The sequence below is a fragment of the Clinocottus analis genome, unplaced genomic scaffold (assembly GCF_023055335.1).
Source record: "Clinocottus analis isolate CAN_PGR_092001 unplaced genomic scaffold, fCliAna1.0.p SCAF_5, whole genome shotgun sequence".
Taxonomy (NCBI): Eukaryota; Metazoa; Chordata; class Actinopteri; order Perciformes; family Cottidae; genus Clinocottus; species Clinocottus analis.
Window position 1 is genome coordinate 20,266,747 of NW_027176207.1, and position 21,663 is coordinate 20,288,409.

A 21,663-nucleotide genomic window follows, 5' to 3' on the forward strand; every position below is an offset into this window, starting at 1 on the left:
GATTTCTAACAAGTGAACTATCGGATTAAACTGACAGAAATCAGCTGATGAGAGTAAATTACAGAAAACTCTTCCGCTAATTATTTAAGAACATGTCAAATCTCAATGGTAAAAATAATAATCCGACCTCAGCAAAGACTCTGCTGACTCGTCTCTGTCAGGAAACTCGGATCAGTGTAAGATTTTTTTTTTTTAAAAAGCCCCCAGGCGATAAAAAAAATCCCCTCCAGCCTGAAGATAACAGGATGAGAACGTTTCCTCCAAAGCTGAGAAATACTGTTGAGAGCCGAAGAATCCAGGAGGCCAATTAATGCAAAGGAGATATACCTAAAAATATATATACACACACACACACACACACAGACACACACACACACACACCAAACACGCTGCTTATCAGAGGCAGCGAGTGCAAGATCAAAGTAGCAGAGAGACGGAGGGTATGCGATTGAGACAGAGCTGAGAGGTACGACGCATGATGTGAAGGAGGAAGAGGAGGCGGAGGAGGAGGAGGAGGGAGGATGAAGAATGGAGGAGAGAAAAGAGAGAGGAAGAGAAAGAGACGGGGATGCAAAATGAGAGGGAGAAATGAAACGCTCAGATCCAAACCGTCAGCGGAGAGGAAAGACAGTCGCAGTCAGAAGATTTAAAAGCGAGAGTCTTCGGAGTCTAGTTTGATGGAGAGAATAACTCCCCGGAGAAGAGGAGAGACAGATTAAAAGGAAAAAGACAAATGACGAGGGTTGATACAAATGTTCAGAGAGGGAGAGAGGGAGGGAGGGAGAGGAGAAGACAGGAAGCAGCGTGATGTAGAATGTGACAAGAGCTTTGAAGAGAAGTCTTAAAGCAGGCGGCGTAACGAGGGATCTGAAACGGAGGAAAGAAGAGAAACGGAGGAAAGAAGAGAAACGGAGGAAAGAAGAGAAACGGAGGAAAGAAGAGAAACATGGACGCTTCTCTGCAGGTTGGAGTCTCTGGAAGAGACGGACGCGCTTCACTCGTCTGTTTAAACACAAGTCTTTTAATGAGTGGAGGTCATGGCCGGATTCAGCCACTAGAGGGCCACCGTGACCCAGAGGTGACCTCTGACCTTCTGCCGCTCTGCAAGACCCTGCCCCGAGGGAATTACCCACAATTCATAGCAACGCGATGTTAAACGCGCAGTTAGGAAGTTGAGAAGGTAAAACAAAGAGGACAGAATATTATATTCACCAGAGAATATTTATTATAATCTAGATTTTATTTACTCAGAAACAAAAATAAAATCAAAGGAATGCAAACAGAGATTTTTTTTAAATATATATACACACTCACACACACATGTTCACGCACTCACACACACTTACACACTCAAACGTACACACACGTTCACACACACACACACACACACGTATTTTCCAGCGTTCTCTTCTTTCTCATAATGTCCGGTATATTTCTTCTCATTGGGTATCTCATCTCTTCCTCGTCTTCCTCGTCTCCCTCGTCTCCCTCGCCGCCTCGTGGTCATTTCTCAGGACGACGGCCCCTGTGTTGTTGTTGTTGTTGTTGTTGTTGTTTCTTTCTGCGCGTATGGAGTGTAAGAGGAGCAGCAGGTAAAGGAGGAGGGTGTTTCAGCTCTGCCGACGCGGGACACAAACCTCCCAGAGATAAAACACAAGGAAACTCAGAGCCGCTCCTCGGAGACGCCGTGAAACTCAGAGACCGGAAATTAAATATAAAGAAAGCTGTGAGAGCTTCACGGGAGCAAAGGGAGACAAAGCGCTCGCTCTCTGTGTTTGTATTCGCCACGAAGCGAGACAGGAAACCTCCTGAAAGGCTACAAAACGCCCCAAAGCCCGACTGAACCTCCTCCATCCGGGTGGCAGAAGCTCCTGAAGCTTCGTGGTTTCAAGTCCCCGAAATCCCACTTCTGTGTGTTTGCACACAAAGAACACACTCCGCCCTGGATGTACTGCTCCTCCCTGACGTTTAAGAGGTGGCGTGGCCTCCCGGGGGGAAGGAGGTGCAGAGGAAGAGGAGGAGGAGGAGGAGGAAGGCCCGTATTAAAGTCATATCACAGATTGCAGGAATGATCTCCTGTATCTTCTCTTATCTAACTTATAACTTATAACTAATCCAGACTCTCCAGTTTGCGGCCTCCTCCACCAGTCTGTTCGGGGTGTTTGTGTCTCGGGCTCCAAACATCTCAACGTACCTCCTCAGACTTGTTAACACGTTTGCACTGCAGGCGCCAGAACACAGGATATTGAAAAACTCCAGCGACAGAAAAACTCCGGCAACAGTGTGAGAAGAAGTTAATTATGAGACGTGTTTTCAGACCCGAGAGGCGAACAGTCTTTCATAGTCAGAGGTGGTGTTGCAGTGTTTATCCTTCCAGATTGCTTCCCTGTGTCGCGCACCTTGCAGCATGTGAAGTTGTGCCAGAACATTATGCGTGTTTCACTACAATAGACTGAAAGAAAGCTAATGGCTATTTAGTAGCGTTGTTGATGGATTCAGGTCCAAATCTTGACATTTTAGTGCAACCGCCTTACATTATTTATATTGTGCTAATGCTAAATGCTAGCATGCACATATCGAATACATTGGGGATGCTAATTGCTAGCAGGCTATGATTATGGTACAGTAAGATTGCTGTAAAGGGTCTGTCACTGTGACAAAATACAGTGTAAACATTTGTAAATCTTAGCTATTAGTGCCACTAGCCAGATATTAGCACGAGCTAGTTCCACAGGGTATTGGCTATATGTAAAGTTCATATTGGTCAAATAGACTGGAAAGTTAAAGTTAAGTTGACAAAGCAGATAAAAGCTTTAAAACATGCAGCGCTTTATTAGGTTCTGTAGCTGAAGCATGAAACATGCTCGAGTTAGCGAGCTACCAAGTTAGCAAGCTAGCTAGGCACTGAATGAATACTCACTGGACTTTTTAACCTATATGAACGGTAAAGTTCATATAGGTTAAAAAGTCTGGCACCTTAAAGTTACGTTGACAAACCCTTAGCGTGCTAGCGAGTTAGCAAGCTAGCTAGGTACTTAATGAATCAACACTTCGAGAGACTTTTTGGAGGTTTTGTTTCGAGGTTAGAGGGCTTAAGATCAAAATGTGGGCTTTAGTTATGCTTTAAATAAGCCTGACATGACTTGTTTTGGGCAGTAAAACCTCAAAGCTATATTTTCAACACGTAATAAAAGTTTTTAGTCATGATTGGATTGTATGTGGGACACATAAAGTGATTATAGGTTAACATAGTGTTTTGTTTTCTTACTGCACAGCAAAACAATATTATGATAGTTTGTCTAGTCAGGAAGCTCCATTTGATGTGGTTTTAAAATGTATTTTGAACTTTGTAATGAACTTTTGGTCTAATTGTTGATGTAGCTGCAGTCGATCTAGGATTGAAAGAAGACACACACACACACACACACACACACACACACACACACACACACACACACACACACACACACACACAGTGAATTGTATGAAGCAGCATCTCACCCACCAGACACTCACACAGTACCTGGAGGTTGGCGTCTCAGGTGGGGATCGTGGGTGTGACCTGAACCCCGGAGCAGGAAGCTGGTGGGCCGGACCCTGTGACGTGACCTTTGACCTTAAACCAACAGTTTCATCTGCTCTACTTGCAGGTCTCCTGGCGCTCAATACATGGACGTCTCTGTGAAAAAGTGGATATCTGCTGCAATGCAGAAAACACTTAAAATGATTACAGGAAAACACTGAAATGGTCAATACCTGTCCGGACCGGCTTGAAGGATCGATTCACACCAGCGGCTCGATCGCTCAGAGACGTTTTGCAGCTTGGTGGATTATTCCCATGATGCTTTGCGTTGCCAGTGGTCTCACTGGTTTCTGTGGGAAGACGTTAGAGGTTTGTGTTTCTGCTGGAGAGACAACATGAAAGCCATTATGAAGTCTGCACATTGTACTCACCTGCGTCATTATGAAGAACACTCGACACGGTTGTTGTTGCGTTTTTTCGACAATTAGTTTTGGTTTTGTAGGACCAATTAATTTGAGATGATTTGCAGCAGAATCAGGTATTTAATTATCTCCTCCACGTCAGAGGAAATAGTAATTTAATGAAGCCGCGGACAAACATTTGTGAGGTTTTGTGTTTTTTTTCCGGCTGATTGATGAAACACCGACAATATAGTGCGAAAAGTCATTTATTAATCAACATTTTAATTTTGTTAGAATAATTTAGAGGCTCTGAAAGGTGTGTAAACAGTTAAATTTAATGTGTGTGTGTTGGATTATAATTAATTCCATGTTGAGTTCATACTTGCTTACCATCCATTTTACATTTTTTTAGCTATTTTTTTCAGCGTCGGTCAAATAAAAATAAAAGCGAGTTTTAACTATTAATTAAAACAATAAAAACGTGAAAGCTCACCTGAAGGATTGAACATTTCAGAAGCTGGAAAAACTTCTTTTCAAAAGCCGCTGCGGAGACTTTAAGTCTCGACTCAAATTCCCTTTTTTTTTAATAATTATTATGGCGACATGTTTATTCATTTATTTTGGAGGGAAAAGCTGTTGAAACTCAACAGGCAAAATATTTTGCAACATTTTGACGTGAAGTCACTTCTTGTCACACACACACACACACACACGCGCACACACACACACACACACACAGCGGGACCATTGAGTTTGTTAGAGGACACAGAGCAGACGCACCGGTTGAGATATTAGTGTGTGTGCACTGCCTCCTGGTGGTGAGGTCACGTACTGCACCTTCTCACCGTCCCGGGACTTAAAGTCTGCTGCTGATCCGGTTCCAGTGGACATTTTAAAGTTTCTCACAGGTTCAACAGACGTCTGACATCATCATCATCAGCAGCGCGTTTCATCGTCCAATCAAAGGTGAAATACTCTCGATCTGAACAGAAGAGAATCTTAGATGAATCACCGGAGAAGGTCGAAACATGAAAGAGTTGATCATCATAGAAAGACTGAGAGAGACAAGTGGGACTCTGTACACAAGTTGTGCTTTATTTATTGACAAAAACAAAAGAAAGTTTTCAACTGTTGATTGAGAGAGCAGGGTTGATCCGTCCTCTTTAGGCTCCTCCCCTTTGCACAGTGCAAATCATACCATAAATCTCACTCGCTCACTGCGGACCTCTTACATACAGACGAGACAGCTGAAAGACAACTGGCAGAAGGCCACGAGAGATTAACGACAAAATATATGTGGACTCGTGTGGTTGAAGGCATGAGACGGCAGACAGACGGGTGGATGCGAGTCCAGCTAATGTCACGCTGACAGGAAGTGACGCTTCTGTGAGAGTCGCCTTTTTGTCACAAAGAACGCAAACGATTCGATGGAGACTTCACCGAAGCCATAAAGAAAAAGATAAAGAAAAAAAGAAAGGGGGGCCGGCCCCAGGATCTCTGCATAGCGAAATCTGGGCAGAAAGTACAACAAAAATATGAAAACATTGTATATTAGTACCTGAACGAGTACTCATCTAAAATGGCTCAAGCACATGGACTCAATGTGCGGCTTAACGTCCTAACACGTTAACATTTTACTTCCCTCGTGGAATGTAAAATTAAATTATTATTATACACTTTTATTGCAGCGGTGCGACAGGAAACGGGTAAAAAATATATTTTAACTACAGTTTGAATTTGTGTGATTTCTTTCTTTTATCGATTTCACTTTAAATTAAACGGAAAGTATATTTTGAACGCGTGCGTATTTACAGAAATGTTTTTTTTAATAGTTTACAGTGTTTTACTTCTTACTGTATAAGATCTATGACGAATGGACCATTTCTACACGAGCGGAGGACAGATTCTGGAACGACTGCACACATGTATGTGTATACACATGTATATATACACGTGTATACACATGTATATATACATATATGTATCAGATTCTGCAACATTTCTAGCTTTGTTCGCATACAAACATGATACAATACAGTGCTTTAAAAATATAATAAAATGCTTTGTGTCATCTTGGCTGACTGCGGAGGATTAATCTCATGGGGGGGGAAATAATCAAGTGCTTCACATGAAGCATCATATTCTGACCCGCGTTCTTCTCATTGCCAGAGCGAGTTTTGAACATATCCAGACAGAACGCCGGAGAAAGAACCAAACCGGGTGTGTGTGAGGATCATAAGGCTCAAAGACAAATATAGAAACCCCGAATAAACCAAAATATTACATCCCAAGGTGTCATTTAGAGAGGAGGAACAAACATATAACACAACACAAATAGGAAAAACAAGATGAAAAGTTAAAATAAATCAGAAAAGTCCTGAAGGAACAGAGTTCTATCCCCAAAGACACGAAGAGGAAGCGTCCGTCCTTCAGAAGACGTAGTCCCGCGTCATCTTGAGGGACGGCATGGCGTCGTTGACGTTCTGGTCCAGCCGGTGGTACTCCACCGTGTTGCGGGAGCACAGGCCGTCCTTCCAGCGCCGACTCTGAGCCAGGAGGAAGATCTGGAGGAAGAGGAGGAGGAGGAGGAGAGGGATCGCATTAGGGGCCGATCACACCAGACTCGCAAAAAAAAACTTGCGTCATGAGCAAAACCGTTGTTTTCCTCGGGTTCGCCTGTCAAGCCTTTTAAATGCCGCCTTGCACAGGTTTTTTTGCAGTTTTTCGGCGCCTTTAAAAGTTAAAATATTATCAACTTTTTAACGTCGCACGGCTCATCAACGTCACGCTCAGCCAAGGCAGCCAATCGGATCAAGCGAGAGGCGGGGCTTTATTCCTTCCTGTGTTGGTGTGAACAGCAGGGAATTCAAAAGAAAATGGCTTCCCTCCGACGAGGCGCTAATGTTAGCGGCATTTAATGACGAAAAGCTTTACAATTCTAGATGGAAACACGACTCTACTGCTCAGGAGACGCTCAAACTGACTCCTAATCAGCCGAAAGTACAACTGCAAGCACTCGTCATCCAGACACAATTCGAGGAATAGATGGTGGTATTCGCTGGACGTACGAGTGCTGATCAAGTGGAATTATTTCTGGACATGCGAGCGGAAAAAAAGATGAAAGACGACATAATTGGAATCTGTACTTTTTTTTTTTTTTGCCGTAAAGTCCATATTAACGTGGAGGTCAGCATAATATTTAATATGAACGCTCCTCCACTGTCTTGATGCTCCGTGTGATGACGTACATTTTCTGGTTCCTTTAACCTCGCCGTGACGGTAAACCCAACATCTTGTGTGAACTTTAAGAGTCTTGACATTTGAGGACGAACACTGATCAACTTTCACACAATAAACATCAAATAGATTTCCTAGATGAAGGAAAAAAAACTTCATTTTTGCCTCATTCAGAGTGTAATTCAGGACAAAAAGACAAGATCACTGTATCTGTACAAGTTTCAGAGAGCACGCAGTGCTTTATAGGACTGTGTGATGGTTATTTATACATTTATCTTACTTAAATACATTTAAAAACATCCAGTGCATGGACGAAAAGGTGAGCTCTCAGGCTCCGGAATATTAAAATGCTCGATTCTTATTCTAAACAAATGTAACTTAATGTGTAATCTCACTCACCTTCCTCTTGTTGTGGTAGGTGATGTAGACGATGGCCACCAGGAAGGCCAGGATGACCAGATGGAAGAAGAAGTGCGAGTCCTCGTCCTCCGTGTTGTAGCTGTCCGCTCCCTTAAAGCGGACGTCCTCCGGCTGCAACCGGCTCGCGCTCTGGTCTTTGACGTTGTTGTCCTCGTCGTCGTTGTTGTTGTTGTTGTTGATGATGTTGCCGTAGTTGTTGCCGTTGTTGTCGTCCACGTAGGACTCGTCGTCCTCGTCCTCGTCGTCGTAACCGTCCAGTTCGAGGCGAGGCCCGACGGGTCCCCCCTCCGTGGTCTGCAGCGGCTCGAGGTCGACGTCCTCCGCCGGGGACGGGTTCAGAGCGGCGGAGGGTTTGGACTCGGAGACGGGCGCCTCGAGCTCCTTCGTCACAGGTCCGGACGTTTCGGGGACGTCGGCGGAGGTGACGGGAACCTCTGGAGTCGAAGCCGCGGGGGCATCCGATGCAGCGCGTTCTTCTGTTGCATCGGCGGCGCCCGGTGGGACGGCGTCCCCCTCGTCCGCTGGCTTTGCATCCCCTTCCGTCGTGTCCCCTGCCTTCGCGTCCCCTGTCTTCGCGTCCCCTGTCTTTGCGTCCCCTGCCGTCGCGTCCCCTGCCGTCGCGTCCCCTGCCGTCGCGTCCCCTGACTTTGTGACCCCCGGCGGCGTGTCCCCTGCCTTTGCGTCCCCTGCCTTTGCGTCCCCTGCCTTTGCGTCCCCTGCCTTTGCGTCCCCTGCCTTTGCGTCCCCTGCCTTTGCGTCCCCTGCCTTTGCGTCCCCTGCCTTTGCGTCCCCTGCCTTTGCGTCCCCTGCCTTTGCGTCCCCTGCCTTTGCGTCCCCTGCCTTTGCGTCCCCTACCTTTGCGTCCCCTACCTTTGCGTCCCCGGTGTCGTCCGGTCCCTGCTGTGGTGCGGTTTTAGACTCTTCGATGATGGTGACGGGATCCTTTCCTTTAGTCGTTCCGGGTTCCACAGCGGCGGTCGTGGCGTTGTCCAGAGGGGCCTGTCCTCCCGTTGCGGCGGCGGCGGCCGCCGATGTTACAGGTGTCAGAGGCTTCGTTGAAGTCGCAGAATTCTGCGGAGACGGCGGCGGCAGCTTTGTGTCGCCTGCATTCTTGTCCACGGTGGTCGAAGTGACACCATTAGGCGCGACAACCACATCTTGACCGATCTTGGCTGCCGGGTGAGAGGGAACAGCAATGCAAGAACGATACGTATTATTAGGTTGAAGAAACATTTGCATGCGAACAGAATGTGTATTCTACCGAACACTTACAAAGCCTCCCGGCTCATATAATGTGCAATGAGTCCAAAATCTATTTAGAACATTTTCATGTGAAGTGACACACTGATATCACAAGAAACAACAGACAACGTAACACCACAACCACACCACGTCACCGCGGCGAGGCAGTTATTAACCCTCCGGCTTGTTTTGAGTGCGATTGTGTGAAAAACGTGCCCTTTATCTCGTGATTATTGCATATCACACTACATCCTAAAGCCTTTGACGGCCCACTATGTAATTTGCTGTAATTCACCGCCTTTAACAACTCATTACACTGAGACTGACAGATCTTTTAACAGGAGTTTGAGTAGACGTCAATGCGTTTCCAACCCGTTCATAACAGCTGCAGTACCATAGACAGTATATTCTTGACGGTGTCCGACTGCACCTTTCAAATGAGAGCAGAACTCGTGCCTTCCTGAATCAATGACGTCCTTTTAAAAGCAGCAAGTTTTGTCGACATCATTTCATCCGGTGTGACTAAGGGGCGTTGCTTCGGGAGAAAAAAAGGGCGAGAGGAGAAGGAGAAGAAAGAAACTATTCATACACAGGAGCCACGGCCGGCATAAATAAATCCCGGAACAGGAGATCTTTGTGGCGGCGAACCGTTCCAGGCTTCCAACAACATGGAGGAAAGTCAGCCTCTGAGACCGAGCACCTGGGAAACACTTAAACCGTCTTCGTACAAAAAGTACTTTTTTCCGATTTTTCTGATGCACGAACAACGCCCAAGATCGTGAGACGAGCGCAGAGCATTAAATGACACGTCTCGACCAGATTTCATGAGCCGATATGCAACTTGCGATGCTTCCAAGGATGAATTGCGAAGCCGATTAATGTTGCGGTCGGATGCTGGTGTGATTTCAGGCTCGCGTGACGAATCCCAGCGCTTATGTGTGACAATTTCACGAGGAAATTGTCCATTCACGGACATTTCTTTGCTTCCCAACTGTCTGTGCAAATTCGTGTTGCATCGGCGCTTCTTTGTCACAATAACACATGCAGAGATGAGCTGTTTGAGGCAACGTGACGAGAACGATGGCGTGGCACAGTCTTGTAGAGAGACAGAAACACTCTACCCTTCGAAAACACAAATACTGCAACATGACAGCCGCCCCCAAAACATATACTCATAAAGAACAAAGGATTACCCTATCACCGGCCTTATCTCAACAGATTCCAGCCAAGAAAAACACTACAATCAATCAAAGTCCACTTATGCAACACAGAAGCGGCCATTGATCACTTTGCCGTGGTCCCAGTTCCTCTTGATGGTGGGCTTCAAACGTTAGTTTTCCCCTTTAATAAGCTGACAGGGGGGTTAATTATCAGCTCAGATATATGACGAGGACATCTGGACCACATCACCACGTCTGTGCACCACAAATCAACGCTTGCTGAGGAGTTCCCCCCCGGGGGCCATCACAAAGTAGTCCCTTTAACCTTTGACCCCAAGGAACGGGTCACGTCACTTACTGTGTAGTTGCATTTCACTTAAAAAAAATAAAATAAAAACACCATACATTCAGGAACTTACTTTGTTAAACTGTACTATAATAGTTTCATAAAGACTCGATTAAAAATATATATAATATAAATAAATAAATACTATTTTAAGACTTCCGGGACAAGCTGTCATCTGACACCGTGGCTGCTAGCATCGTACTAGCAAACAAGCTATCAGACGTCGGTTTCTTTCTTTTTTTTAAACATACGTCATCTCGTGTACTTCAGGTACAACATACCTTTCTCCGTGTTGTTCACTGGCGCCGACAGGCAGCCGCTGGTCAACATTTGGAGGCAAAGAACCAGCGACAGAGCGCAAACGTTTCTCCTGCTTCGCCCCATCTTCCTGCACGTCGCCATGTTGATGCGCGAGCAACTGAAGGGGCGTGGTTTCACATGGCCACATACAAGGATGTGTGCGCATGCGCGAATCCGTGTATGGGTGTCATGACTAAGTCGATGCATGTGGCCCGACTCTGATGCAATTAGTGACAGTTTCTTGTAATGTTGTGCAACACACATATTTGCGTGAAACACACATATTTTGCTGTGAAACACACATATTTTGCTATAAACAACAGAATTACAAAAACAAGTATACAACGTATTTTAAGTTGGGACCTCCACATACGTTGTATACTTGTTTATATTGTTGTGGCTTATTTGTTATATTTTCATACACTATTAGCATTCATAGCAATGTTTTTTTTGTTCTTAATACTTTATTTTTATTTCAAATTTTTACCATAAGTTCATTGTAATTCTGTGTGGGAGGAGGACCGAGTAAAATATATGTTTCATTGTACGGAGTAACTGACTGTTATCTGTGTATAAGACTGTAAAAGTATCTTGAATGGTACGGAACTGGTTAAAGCCAGATTAACAGCTATGAAACTGTATAATAAATCACCTCTGGCCAGATCCTCGGTCAATTGAATCAACATCAATATCCCTAGCACCGCTTTTATTGTATAAACTATAGTTACACACTTCATATACTTTGCACTTTTATTATTTAATTTTCTTAAATGTCTTCTATGTAACTGTTGTTTGCTGCTGCAACAATAAAATTCCCCTCTGGGGATGAATAAAGTATATAATATCCGCTGTGGAGCGGCTGTGACTAAAGGGCCATAATTCATACTATCACTTACACCGTTGCTTGCTGTAAGATGTGTTAAAATGGCCGACGTGAAACCTTATAAACCTGCTGATACAGGTCGCCCTCGTTTAAGAAGGAGACAGCCGCGTTAACTCTAGTGCCTGATTCGATTTATTAATTACTAATGGTGATATTCAAGCTCACTTTATCCTGCTGGTGGACATCTTCAACTGTTTACGATGCCTTGGTACTCTTTGTATGTAAATGTATCCGGTAAGTTGTGTGTTATGCATCTGGCTCTTAAATAGTCACAGAATATTAACGGCTGTTAACACCAAATATGCAAAAAATCTAAAGTTCATCATTGGGTTTTTCTAACCACAGATTCTTAAACATCTTCAGAGGTGTTTAAAGGTTCTTACTCCCATTAAATCAACTAATTAATTTAATTTAGCAAGAAAAAAAAGTATATCATGTGTTTGTAAATCTCTTTTAATGGAATTTATTTATTGAAACAGTCACTTTGGGACCTGAATTCATGTGTGGAGCCTTTTTCACTATTTGATATTTTACAGACAAAATGATTCAAAGACAAGATGACATAATAAGTGACAAAAATGTAGAACAATTATTGCGAATTAAAAATAAACCATGAGCCGAGAGACAATCAAAATAAAATCTGACTGTGTAATCTGCGTTCTAAATTATCTTCAGCTGTCGCAAACGGCCATCCTACCTGATCAAATAGTAACTTAAAGATGAATTAATAGTTAATTATGTGACAAAAAGAGCAAAAAAACAAATCAAACTGGTTCAAGATGTTTTCTTTATTTAATTCAGGGATTGACAATACTGTTGAAAACACTAAGCATGATTCCAGTAACCAGTTGTGGAAGACTGCTGTTTCCCGTTCGCTGTATTTATTATTTTTCCTCGTCCCGTAATCAAACAAGTGCTGTAACTCTGGTCCAGAGGAGTGTAACTGTAACTGTGTGCACGATGGCCTCCGCTCCACCAGGGGGAGCCGACAAGGTCTCCACAGGTGGAATAAACTATGCGAGACTGTCCATAAAATAATTTGTTTTACTATATGTAACAAAAGACTTTTTTTTCACATCAAATGCACAACAGACAAAAAATAAAAGTGAGACGAAAAAAACACAGAATGTCCACATTGGGGGTTGTAGTGTCTCTTTGAGCTAATGACAGCCGCTAACTTCAGGGACAACTAAACCCTTCCCCGCTGCATAATACACATCAAACACAGACACACACAGCTGCGCAGGTGCAGAAGTGAGAGCTGTTTGAGCGAAGGAGTGCTTTAACGCCGCTCTGCAACAGCACCACCTGGTGGTGAAACTACTCAACTCCACGCTTAACTGCCCCCTTTCCCTTTCATCCACATCAGGGGGGGAAAAAAGCTGTAACTCTCCCAAAAAAATTAAAGCATTTGCACACGACTGTAGTGAGAAGATAAATAGTGAGGGCAACATGATTCCTATTTTTTTTTGTGGGTTTTTGTGGGTAAAAACTTGATTTGTTCAGAACTCAACGCTTTTAGTTTCAAAACATTATTTGTTCCCTTTAACGTGGTCCTTTTTGAAAAAATAAAAAGTGGTGGCTCGAATAGGTGACCTGTCTCGGCTCCAGCTGTAGCATGTCTAGGGGACACAAGAGGGGGCGGGGTTTGTGAGGGCGAGCTAATCAATTAAGGGTTTGGAACTTTTTGTTGGTGTGTGCCGGGTGGTGGTGGTGGTGGTGGTGGGGGGAGAGAGAGACTGGAAGGGGACGACGTCGCCCTTCGCCCTCTTACGCCTGGAACTCGAGGCCGAGGCCGAGCTTGTGGCCGCCGGCGTTGATGTTCTTGCCGTCGAGGAGAGCGGAGAGCGTCAGCTTGATGCCTGCCGACACAAACACACCGGGTCCCAGACCAGTTTAGTGGACGTAAAGTGCATAAAAATGATGAAAAAACGAGCCAGCAATAGCGAGTCTCACATTTACTTTTATATACACAAGTTAAATTATAGAATTCACATACACATCTTAATCCACTGCTTTTAAAATACCTGATTAAGAGGTATTATTTCTGGTTCATATTGTGATCTTAATAAATAGAAGAATGTTGAAATATTGCGCTGCATGTACGATCTCACCTGGCTTCAGAGTCTGAGTGTATCCGAGGCCCACGAGGCTGGAGTTGTTCACCTTGGCCTGTGTGAGAACCGAAGATGAAGATCACACACACAGAACAAGAGGCTAAAGAGCTAAATGCTAACTAAATCTAAACCTTCCCAAAAAAAAAGAGCCAACCATAAAAACACATCACGTCCCTCATCAGAGAGCCAACATGTTAATAATCAGAGCAGGAAAACACACGTAATTACACTAACACACACACTAATTGGCTCAGCTGAGGGGGATTTAAGGACTAATGTGGTTGACTCCTCGTTGGCATCGATGAGGCTTCTCTCAGCCCAAACAAGAGATGTTTTCACAACATGGACGTGCATCCAGAAGCTCTCAGCTGCAGACGGGACACGCAGCAGAGAACGGACTGAACAGAGCAACGCAGACGAGGTGCTTCCTGTAAAGACACAGTAGTACTCCTACTATTACTACTAGTTGTACTAGTAGTAATAGTAGTAGTCCTACTATCACTACTCTGCCTCTGTGCTTTAAGAAGCTGCACTATGTTGTCCTCATGGAAGGAGAGGAGTTTAAACACAGACGCTTCTCAATAGGGATCAATGAAGTGACTTATACCTCTACTACGACTACTAGTAGTCCTACTATGACAGCGATGACTACTACTACTACCACCACTAGTCATACTACTGGTACTAGTAGTACTACTATTAATACTACTAGTCATACTACTGGTGGTAGTCAACATACTACTACTAGTGGTAGTCATTATACTGCGACTACTAGTCCTACTATCTGTAGTCCTACTCGTACTACTAGTCTTACCACTTCGACTAGTCCTACTACTACTTCAACTAGTAGTTCTACTACTAGTCCCACTACTTCTACTAGTAGTCCTCCTACTACTACTACTACTACTACTACTACTAGTGGGCGACTGTGGCTCAGTGGTTAGCATGTCCGTCTTTCAAATAGGAGATCAGTGGTTCGAGCCCCGGCTTCGCTAGTCCCTGTTGTTGTGTCCTTGAGCAAGATGCTTAACCCTACTACTACTACTACTACTACTACAGCTTCCCCTCTACTCACAGAGAAGGATGCGTCGGCATCAATCTGGTACTTGGCAGCGATGCCAAAGCGGGTGTTGCTGTTCCCGGCGGTCCAGGCCAGGTTGACGGCCGTCTCCAGCTGGTCGTTGACCTTCTGGTAGATGGAGCCCCCGAACTCAGTGCCGTCGTTTCTGAAGGACAGAAAAATGTAAAGCTTTTAAAGTAATATTCATTTCCCCCTCTCTCGAACGGATAAGTTATAGTTTTGCGTGAATAAATAATGTGTCACGTGCACGTCTGGTGAAGGCTTGACCCTCCGTCTGGCCTCATGAACACGTCAGCTGCAGACCGAGGCAGACGGGCTCGGCCTGGGGGGGCGCAGCAGGAAACAGGACTAACCCGGCGCCCCGGCGCTCACGTGGTGCGACGCCACCTCACTCTGCCTGCCAACACTCCCTCCCTCCACTTCCACTTCCAGTAAAGTAAATCCCATCACCTGGGTGTAAAAATAACTTTGGCGTGCACCGGCAGGACGCCAAATGGGCGACAGGTTAGTCCCCCAGACAAGGACGGGAGGAAACAACAAAGGCTTCTTCTGTCCAGTCGAGGTCAGATGTCTGGAATCAGTAGTTTCACTTACAGCTAAAACTTTAAGCCCATGACTTAAGTTCAAGTACCGGACACCAAAACACGCCAACATGCATTTCATGGTGGTTTTAAAAACGGTGTCTAGGTGCATGAGAAATACTTCATGTGCGTCGTCTTACACGTTCGTGTGGAGCTGAAACTCGTCCGTCTTGAAGCCGACGGCGAAGTTGCTCTGGGTGATCCGGTTCCTCCCGGCCTCGAAGGTCATCTGGTAGCCGGCGAGCCAGCCCTCGTAGCCGACCACGCCGGCGCCGTGCACGGCTGTGCCGTTGATGTCGTAGTTGACGTCGCAGCCGAGGTTGATGTGGTCGCACTTGTAGCCCGTCTTGACCTTGCCGCTCTTCTTGCTGGCGGGAAACGAGGGGAGAGGCGAGGACGTTAGCGATCAGAGGGCCGAGGTTGTGACGTAGCGAGCTAGCTAATGTTAGCTACTCGGCTGTTGAGCAACTATTGTAGCTTAAGCGTTGAATGTTTCGCCGTACTGGGCTGTAACTGGAGAGCACCCGTTGCCTTGAGTTTGCTCATAGCATGCTAGCTTGCTAACTAGCCAGCCACTAAATGTGAGAAATGTAACACTTTAACTTTTTAAGAGTGCAGGCCAATTAAAATTCCATTTGGTTAGTTTTCCTGCAACAGGTGTATCGCAAAATCATAGTGGAATTAGCAAAATATCTAGCCACCTAGCCAGCCAGCTAGCTAACTAGCCACCTAGCCAGCCAGCTAGCCAGCCAGCTAGCCAGCCAGCGTGACGCGCGATAGGTTACTGTGTGTCGGCTGAATATTGTTTCTATCAAGCAATAGCTAGCATGTAGCCACAAAGTGCTGAATTGGAAGTCGAGACGCAACGTATTCCTAGTATCCAGGTAGCTTACATGTTTGCTTTCCATCTATTTTTAAAATGAATTGTTTAAACTCATTTACGGCAGCTCCAGCAGCGCATGAAGAAAGGTTCTTGGTTCTCATTGAGCTCTTCTTACCCGGTGTTTGGCGAGAAGGAGGAGTCAAACGTCAGCTTGAGCCCCTTAGTCAACTGTGGAATAGACGAGCAAGATATATACATCACGATAAATAACGATTGAATTTGATTAAACGGATCAACTTTAGCAATAAATGTCCACATTTTAATACACATTTGAGATCCCCTTGACCAGCAGCGCATCACCGACCTGGTCTTCGATGGTGATCTCGGTCCCGAGGGTGTTGTCGGTGTTCCACTTCTCGGTGAAGGTCAGTCCGTGCTCCGCCCACTTGTACTTGGTCTCCAGGGACCCGGCGACCTTGCTGGTCTCGGTGTTGGCGGAACCTGTGCTGGTGAACTCCTGCAGAGGACAACATTGTAGGGAATTAGAGTCGGACCGCCGGGTGCAGTGCCTGTTAAAATCAGGTCTTTGAGCTAAATATTTAGGATTAAAGACAGAAATGTAGTCCTATGAACATCACGTCTGCATTAAACATCTACTACTTGTATGAACTCAGGAGTCCTGGAGATGTTTAGTTGAGGAGATCAGATAAGCAGCCGGGTAATTATCAGCAGGAGACTCTTAAGCGATGATAGGACAGCTGCAGCGCCGATAATCTGATAATCTGATAATGACGGGCGACGACTTACCAGTCCATTCTCTGACTTTGTCTTCAAGTCCAGCTTGATGACCCCAAAGCCTGAAGTGGAGGGTTTAAAAAAAATACAAGATCAAAATGTTGTATTCTAATCCTATTAATAGACATTTAAAGAATCCCTTAAGCTATTTTAAAATCCCTTAAATCAAGTCATTGCCAGGTGTCTGTGAAATAGCCTTTTTATCAGCCTCCAGAGTGCATTTAAAGTTATTTATATAGCACTTACTGAGAGTGGGTATTGATTTGGCATAGATTCTGTGAGAGCGTTCGGGCCGTCAGTTATGAATAATAGCTAGAAAGGTTTAACGGAGCCGAGAGCCCCCGGGCCAGCATCCATTGATTTAACTGCACGTCACATGACCCGGGGATCGCCACGTTCGTGCACTTTTTGTGGCCGAGTACGTCCCGGCTTCCGCCTCGCTTGAACTAATTCAGCCCCGTCCGTCCTCATCCAAAGCAGAGACGTTTCTGTGAACGCTGACGGACTCATTTTTGGTCCCACGTGAGCACCGCTGGCCTGCAGTGAAAACCTCACGGTGAGGAATTACTGACGCTGCCTTAAAAAAACAGGTGCAGCGACGCAAGAACCAGCCCTCACGGTGTGTATGAAGCGGCCTGCGGCAACGGCCGGGAATTTCCAAGACATGAACTTCATTCAGTCACCCTCGGCAGAGCTGTGTGTACTGCACACACACCCACGTACGCACACACGTTCAGCGGGCGTGGAGCTTTTAACGGCAGCAAACTGGTCTTGCAGGACATGTCCTTGATTGCTCCAAGCTCAATATCAGATACAACGTGAAGAGTGATAACAAAGTCAATAAAAAAAGATATTATAAGAATAATGTGGGGATAAAACTAGCAACAAGTCTGCTATCAAGATAGAGAAACTTCAAATGAAGAACGGATAAAAAGCCTCCCGTTTTAATATTGTTATATTATTTACAGATTAAAGCATAGTCACAACACTAAAGGCTGCCAACGGTCTCCATAACCTTCATGATGCCAGAGGAAAATGTGCAGTCCAGAGATTGTACACATCACGGGTAGTTGCACGAATAGTTGTAATAGTTTGTCATCCGTTTAAAGCTGCAAGCTGCTGCTCACTGTGTTAAAAAGTGGCTTAAGACTCCATTAAATATTATCCGTAGATGTATTTCTCCTTTATGCATTCAATACATAGGAGAAAGTCCAATTTCTGGATTCTGAAAGTAAAGTTTTCTATTTCAGAGGTGCGTTTCATGTCATGATGATCCAAAGAGGACCGTTATGTCACATATGTGCGAATCGCCGAATCATCTCACAACCGTTATCGTAGGCTCCGCCTCCTTTCTCCTCGTCACATTACTGCCGAGCAGGTGGGATGAGATACGCCAGTGTGGTCGGTTGCTCACTGCTTACCGTATCCCTTGGTAAAAACATCTCTGGCAGACTTTCCAAGGTCAACGTAGGTGGGAGGTACCGCCATTATCTGTGAAGAGAAAAGTAAAAAGAGGACGATATAGGATGTGACTGAAAACATGACATCCCTGCTGTCCACTGTGTGTGTGTGTGTGTGTGTGTGTGTGTGTGTGTGTGTGTGTGTGTGTGTCTGTTTGGATCAGCTTCACACAGCAGAGGGAAAGACACAGCAACCACACTGACGGATCAGATGTGAAGTGCTGCTGAAAAGAGGCGGGGCCCGCCGGAGGTCACCGGTGGATATGAAAAGAGACAGCTCGTACCAACGCTGGTGTCACATGTTGGCAGACGTCGTTAATATCTTTTAATGCATTTAAAGTGAAAGCTGATATTGTTTCAAAGTGGACGAAGAAGGAGAAGCAGCCACGTCTAGAAAGGACAATGAGAGCAACAGACTGTGTGCCAACCCTGTGGTGTGTGAGGGAAGCCCTTTGTCCTGCCAGCCTGTTGCGCAATACATGTCTATTTCATCATTGTGTGTCATTAAACTCATGTGGGTTGCATTTTTTCAACGACAAAACAGCTGCATACATGTGCGTATCGACATAAGATGGAACAGGAGTTCCACGAGGTTACCACTTGAATACAAATCCAATTTACATTTACGTTGTATGAAGCAACGGGGTTAATCATTACATTAATGTTATTCAATATGATTATAAGGCAACAAAAAAAAAACATATGAGGAAGTCTGGCAGGAACACATGAAGTTAAAAAAGTCACCCGAATCAGTTTTGTTATGAGAATCTTCTCATTTTCTCTAATCTTCAGTTGTGACACGACTAACGCTTTTCTGCCTCCATGTGCACGTTTGGGCCACAGATGTTTCTCTGCAACACATCGGCTCTGACACGACACACACACACACACACACACACACACACACACACACACACACACACACACACACACACACACACGTCCGGCTCTGGACCCCCTCCCCCTCTATCCCTCATCCTGCCCCCCTGAAACCTTCTCATTGCGGGTGGTCGTAAAAAGCAGCACTTGGACAGGAAGTGGACCACAGGCAGAAATGGCAGAGGCTGCAGAGGACGTTGGACAAGGACCCAGACAGCTCTTGCTACTTTAGGGGTACTGGGCTGACTCTGGGTGGAGGGGATCTACATCTTTATGGAGCCATCACTCCAACCTATTTTACATAAGCAAGAGGGCACACATCCCACAGTATGAGGAGGCTAGCATTCATTTAAGCTACATTCCTGCCCTTCAGCACCACCTCAGCTGCACCCAGTAGTCTCGTTTGTGAACACGAAAACCTTCCCCCTCTCTTTATGTATTATATATTAATGGTGAATACTGCAGAGACACAGAGGTTACAGGAGACAGTGACGGCAGTGAACGCAGCATCTCCCTGCCCTCCTGGCTTGACCACAGATTAGCATTAAGCTAGCTATCAAGGTGGACAGCGGGCACGTGTCTCCAGAGGCCTCACGTGACGGCAGGTTTGACAGGTCGTGTCAAACGGGTAAAACCGTGAGTTAGCTAAGTTTCTGTCATTCCAGCCGGATGAAATAAGTGCTGTTCTGTCAAATGACCGCACAGACATTAGCACCAAGCTAACCGCAGCTAGCTAAGCAGCAGGCCTAGCATCTCTCTCTCTGTCCCTCTCATCCGATTTATTCTGGGTAAAAATAATAACAATTCTCCGGCTGGTGGCGGTGAACGCACAGTGGAGTAATAAAAACACCTTCAGTTGTGTTGTGTATCAGTAGGAGACTCGTAACGTACCTCTGTGTGGTCCTGTCCTGGTGGAGAAGGGGCTTGTCAACTGCACAAAGGGCGGAGAGAGGAGGGAGGTGGCGCGGCGTCACTCCGGTACGTTACTGGTCACGTAGGCGTCATCGTCAAAGATACAACATTCAAATCAATCGGCAAGATGGTTACCACCGGATTTCAGCATTTCAGTATTGGAGGCATAGTCTAACGCTGAATTAGTATTGTAAAGTAACAAAGTACTACAATTGGTCATGTGTGTGTGTGTGTGTGTGTGTGTGTGTGTGTGTGTGTGTGTGTGTGTGTGTGTGTGTGTGTGTGTGTGTGTGTGTGTATATATATATATATTTATATATACTACTACTACTACTTAACACTTAATTTCAGAGGTAATATTGCACTTTTTTCTCATTATATTTACTACACTTGACAGCTTTATTTGGTTTGCAGAAGGCTATTTCTCAAACAACATATAAAATCAGTTTATAAAGTATGAAAAGTTTGCAGGGTTGCCCAATCCTATCAAAAGTAGCCACGGCAAAAAAAAGATCCCTCCCACCTCGACGAGCTGCTGCTTTAAAATGCAAAAGACATGTTAATACATAAAACATACAATCCTGTATCATGATAAATAAAACGTGTCATTCTCCAGAATGAGTATTGTAACTTAAGACATTTATTGGCACCAGAAAATTTTATTTACAAAATGTTTTTATCAGTTAAAGAGACAATAACGAAAATAGGAGTACTAGAAGTCTCCCTTTACTCCTCTGCCGTGTGACACCCGAAAACGGAGATAGCGAAAAGGGAATCATCTCGCTCTTTCACACCACTCTCTCTCTCTGGTGTCTGCGCCGTATCTTCACGCATGCGCAGTTTACGCCATCTAGCACGCAACGCCTCCCGCAACATCCCAGGGATAAAAAAAAGAAGGAGAGAAACACTCCCATTAACAGCTGACCAGAGATCAGTTTACCGCACCTTCATTGCGGACCTCTCCGCCTCGAGCGGTTTCATACAAACGGCCCCGGAACAGCTGTGACGTTACGTCACATCTGAGGATTAGTAGAGTGACCTCTGCTGTCACTATGAAAGTCATCTCATCAGACTGCTGCGATGCTTTTCAACTATTTTTTTACCCACTTGATTTGTGGGTTTTCATCACTCTTTGAGGCCATTTTACACCACGTGATGATATATTTATATAAGATGGATTTTCAGTGAACAACTGATTTAATGTGATCCCATAAAGAATGAATAATGATGTGACTTCATGTACTGTTCTTCACTCTAACACAGTTTTAGAGGCTCTATACTCAGGTTTTTTCATAAAATGTGTAATTTTTGCTCCATTACGTGTACTTAAAAAGTTACTGTTTAATTCCCAGACCAATAGTTTAAAGTGTAGTTACTCCATTTATTCATTGTGATATTATTATTACATTTTAAAACCCAAAAGTGTGGAAAGTAGAGTATAAAAATAATTTCTTCTCCAGCAGCTTTAAGCATGAAAACACTGCTGACAAGTCAATGCAACTG

At 44.9% G+C, this 21,663-nt stretch overlaps 2 protein-coding genes across 2 annotated transcripts; both read right to left on the reverse strand.

Moving 5' to 3' along the window:
• Positions 1 to 4,998: 4,998 nt before the first annotated feature.
• On the reverse strand, positions 4,999 to 10,743 carry cunh5orf15 (chromosome unknown C5orf15 homolog). Its single transcript, XM_068601347.1, has 3 exons — positions 10,611 to 10,743; positions 7,561 to 8,753; positions 4,999 to 6,488 (listed from the first exon to the last, which is right to left on the reverse strand). The coding sequence occupies exons 1-3, from the start codon at positions 10,729 to 10,731 to the stop codon at positions 6,354 to 6,356; spliced, it is 1,449 nt and encodes a 482-aa protein (XP_068457448.1). The 5' UTR covers positions 10,732 to 10,743; the 3' UTR covers positions 4,999 to 6,353.
• A 1,536-nt stretch (positions 10,744 to 12,279) lies between these two features.
• On the reverse strand, positions 12,280 to 20,214 carry vdac1 (voltage-dependent anion channel 1). The gene is made up of 9 exons (XM_068600650.1): positions 20,140 to 20,214; positions 18,331 to 18,400; positions 16,922 to 16,971; positions 16,479 to 16,631; positions 16,290 to 16,342; positions 15,432 to 15,659; positions 14,705 to 14,855; positions 13,627 to 13,684; positions 12,280 to 13,374 (listed from the first exon to the last, which is right to left on the reverse strand). Exons 2-9 carry the CDS (start codon positions 18,395 to 18,397, stop codon positions 13,283 to 13,285), a joined length of 852 nt encoding a protein of 283 aa, XP_068456751.1. The 5' UTR covers positions 18,398 to 18,400; positions 20,140 to 20,214; the 3' UTR covers positions 12,280 to 13,282.
• Positions 20,215 to 21,663: the final 1,449 nt, after the last annotated feature.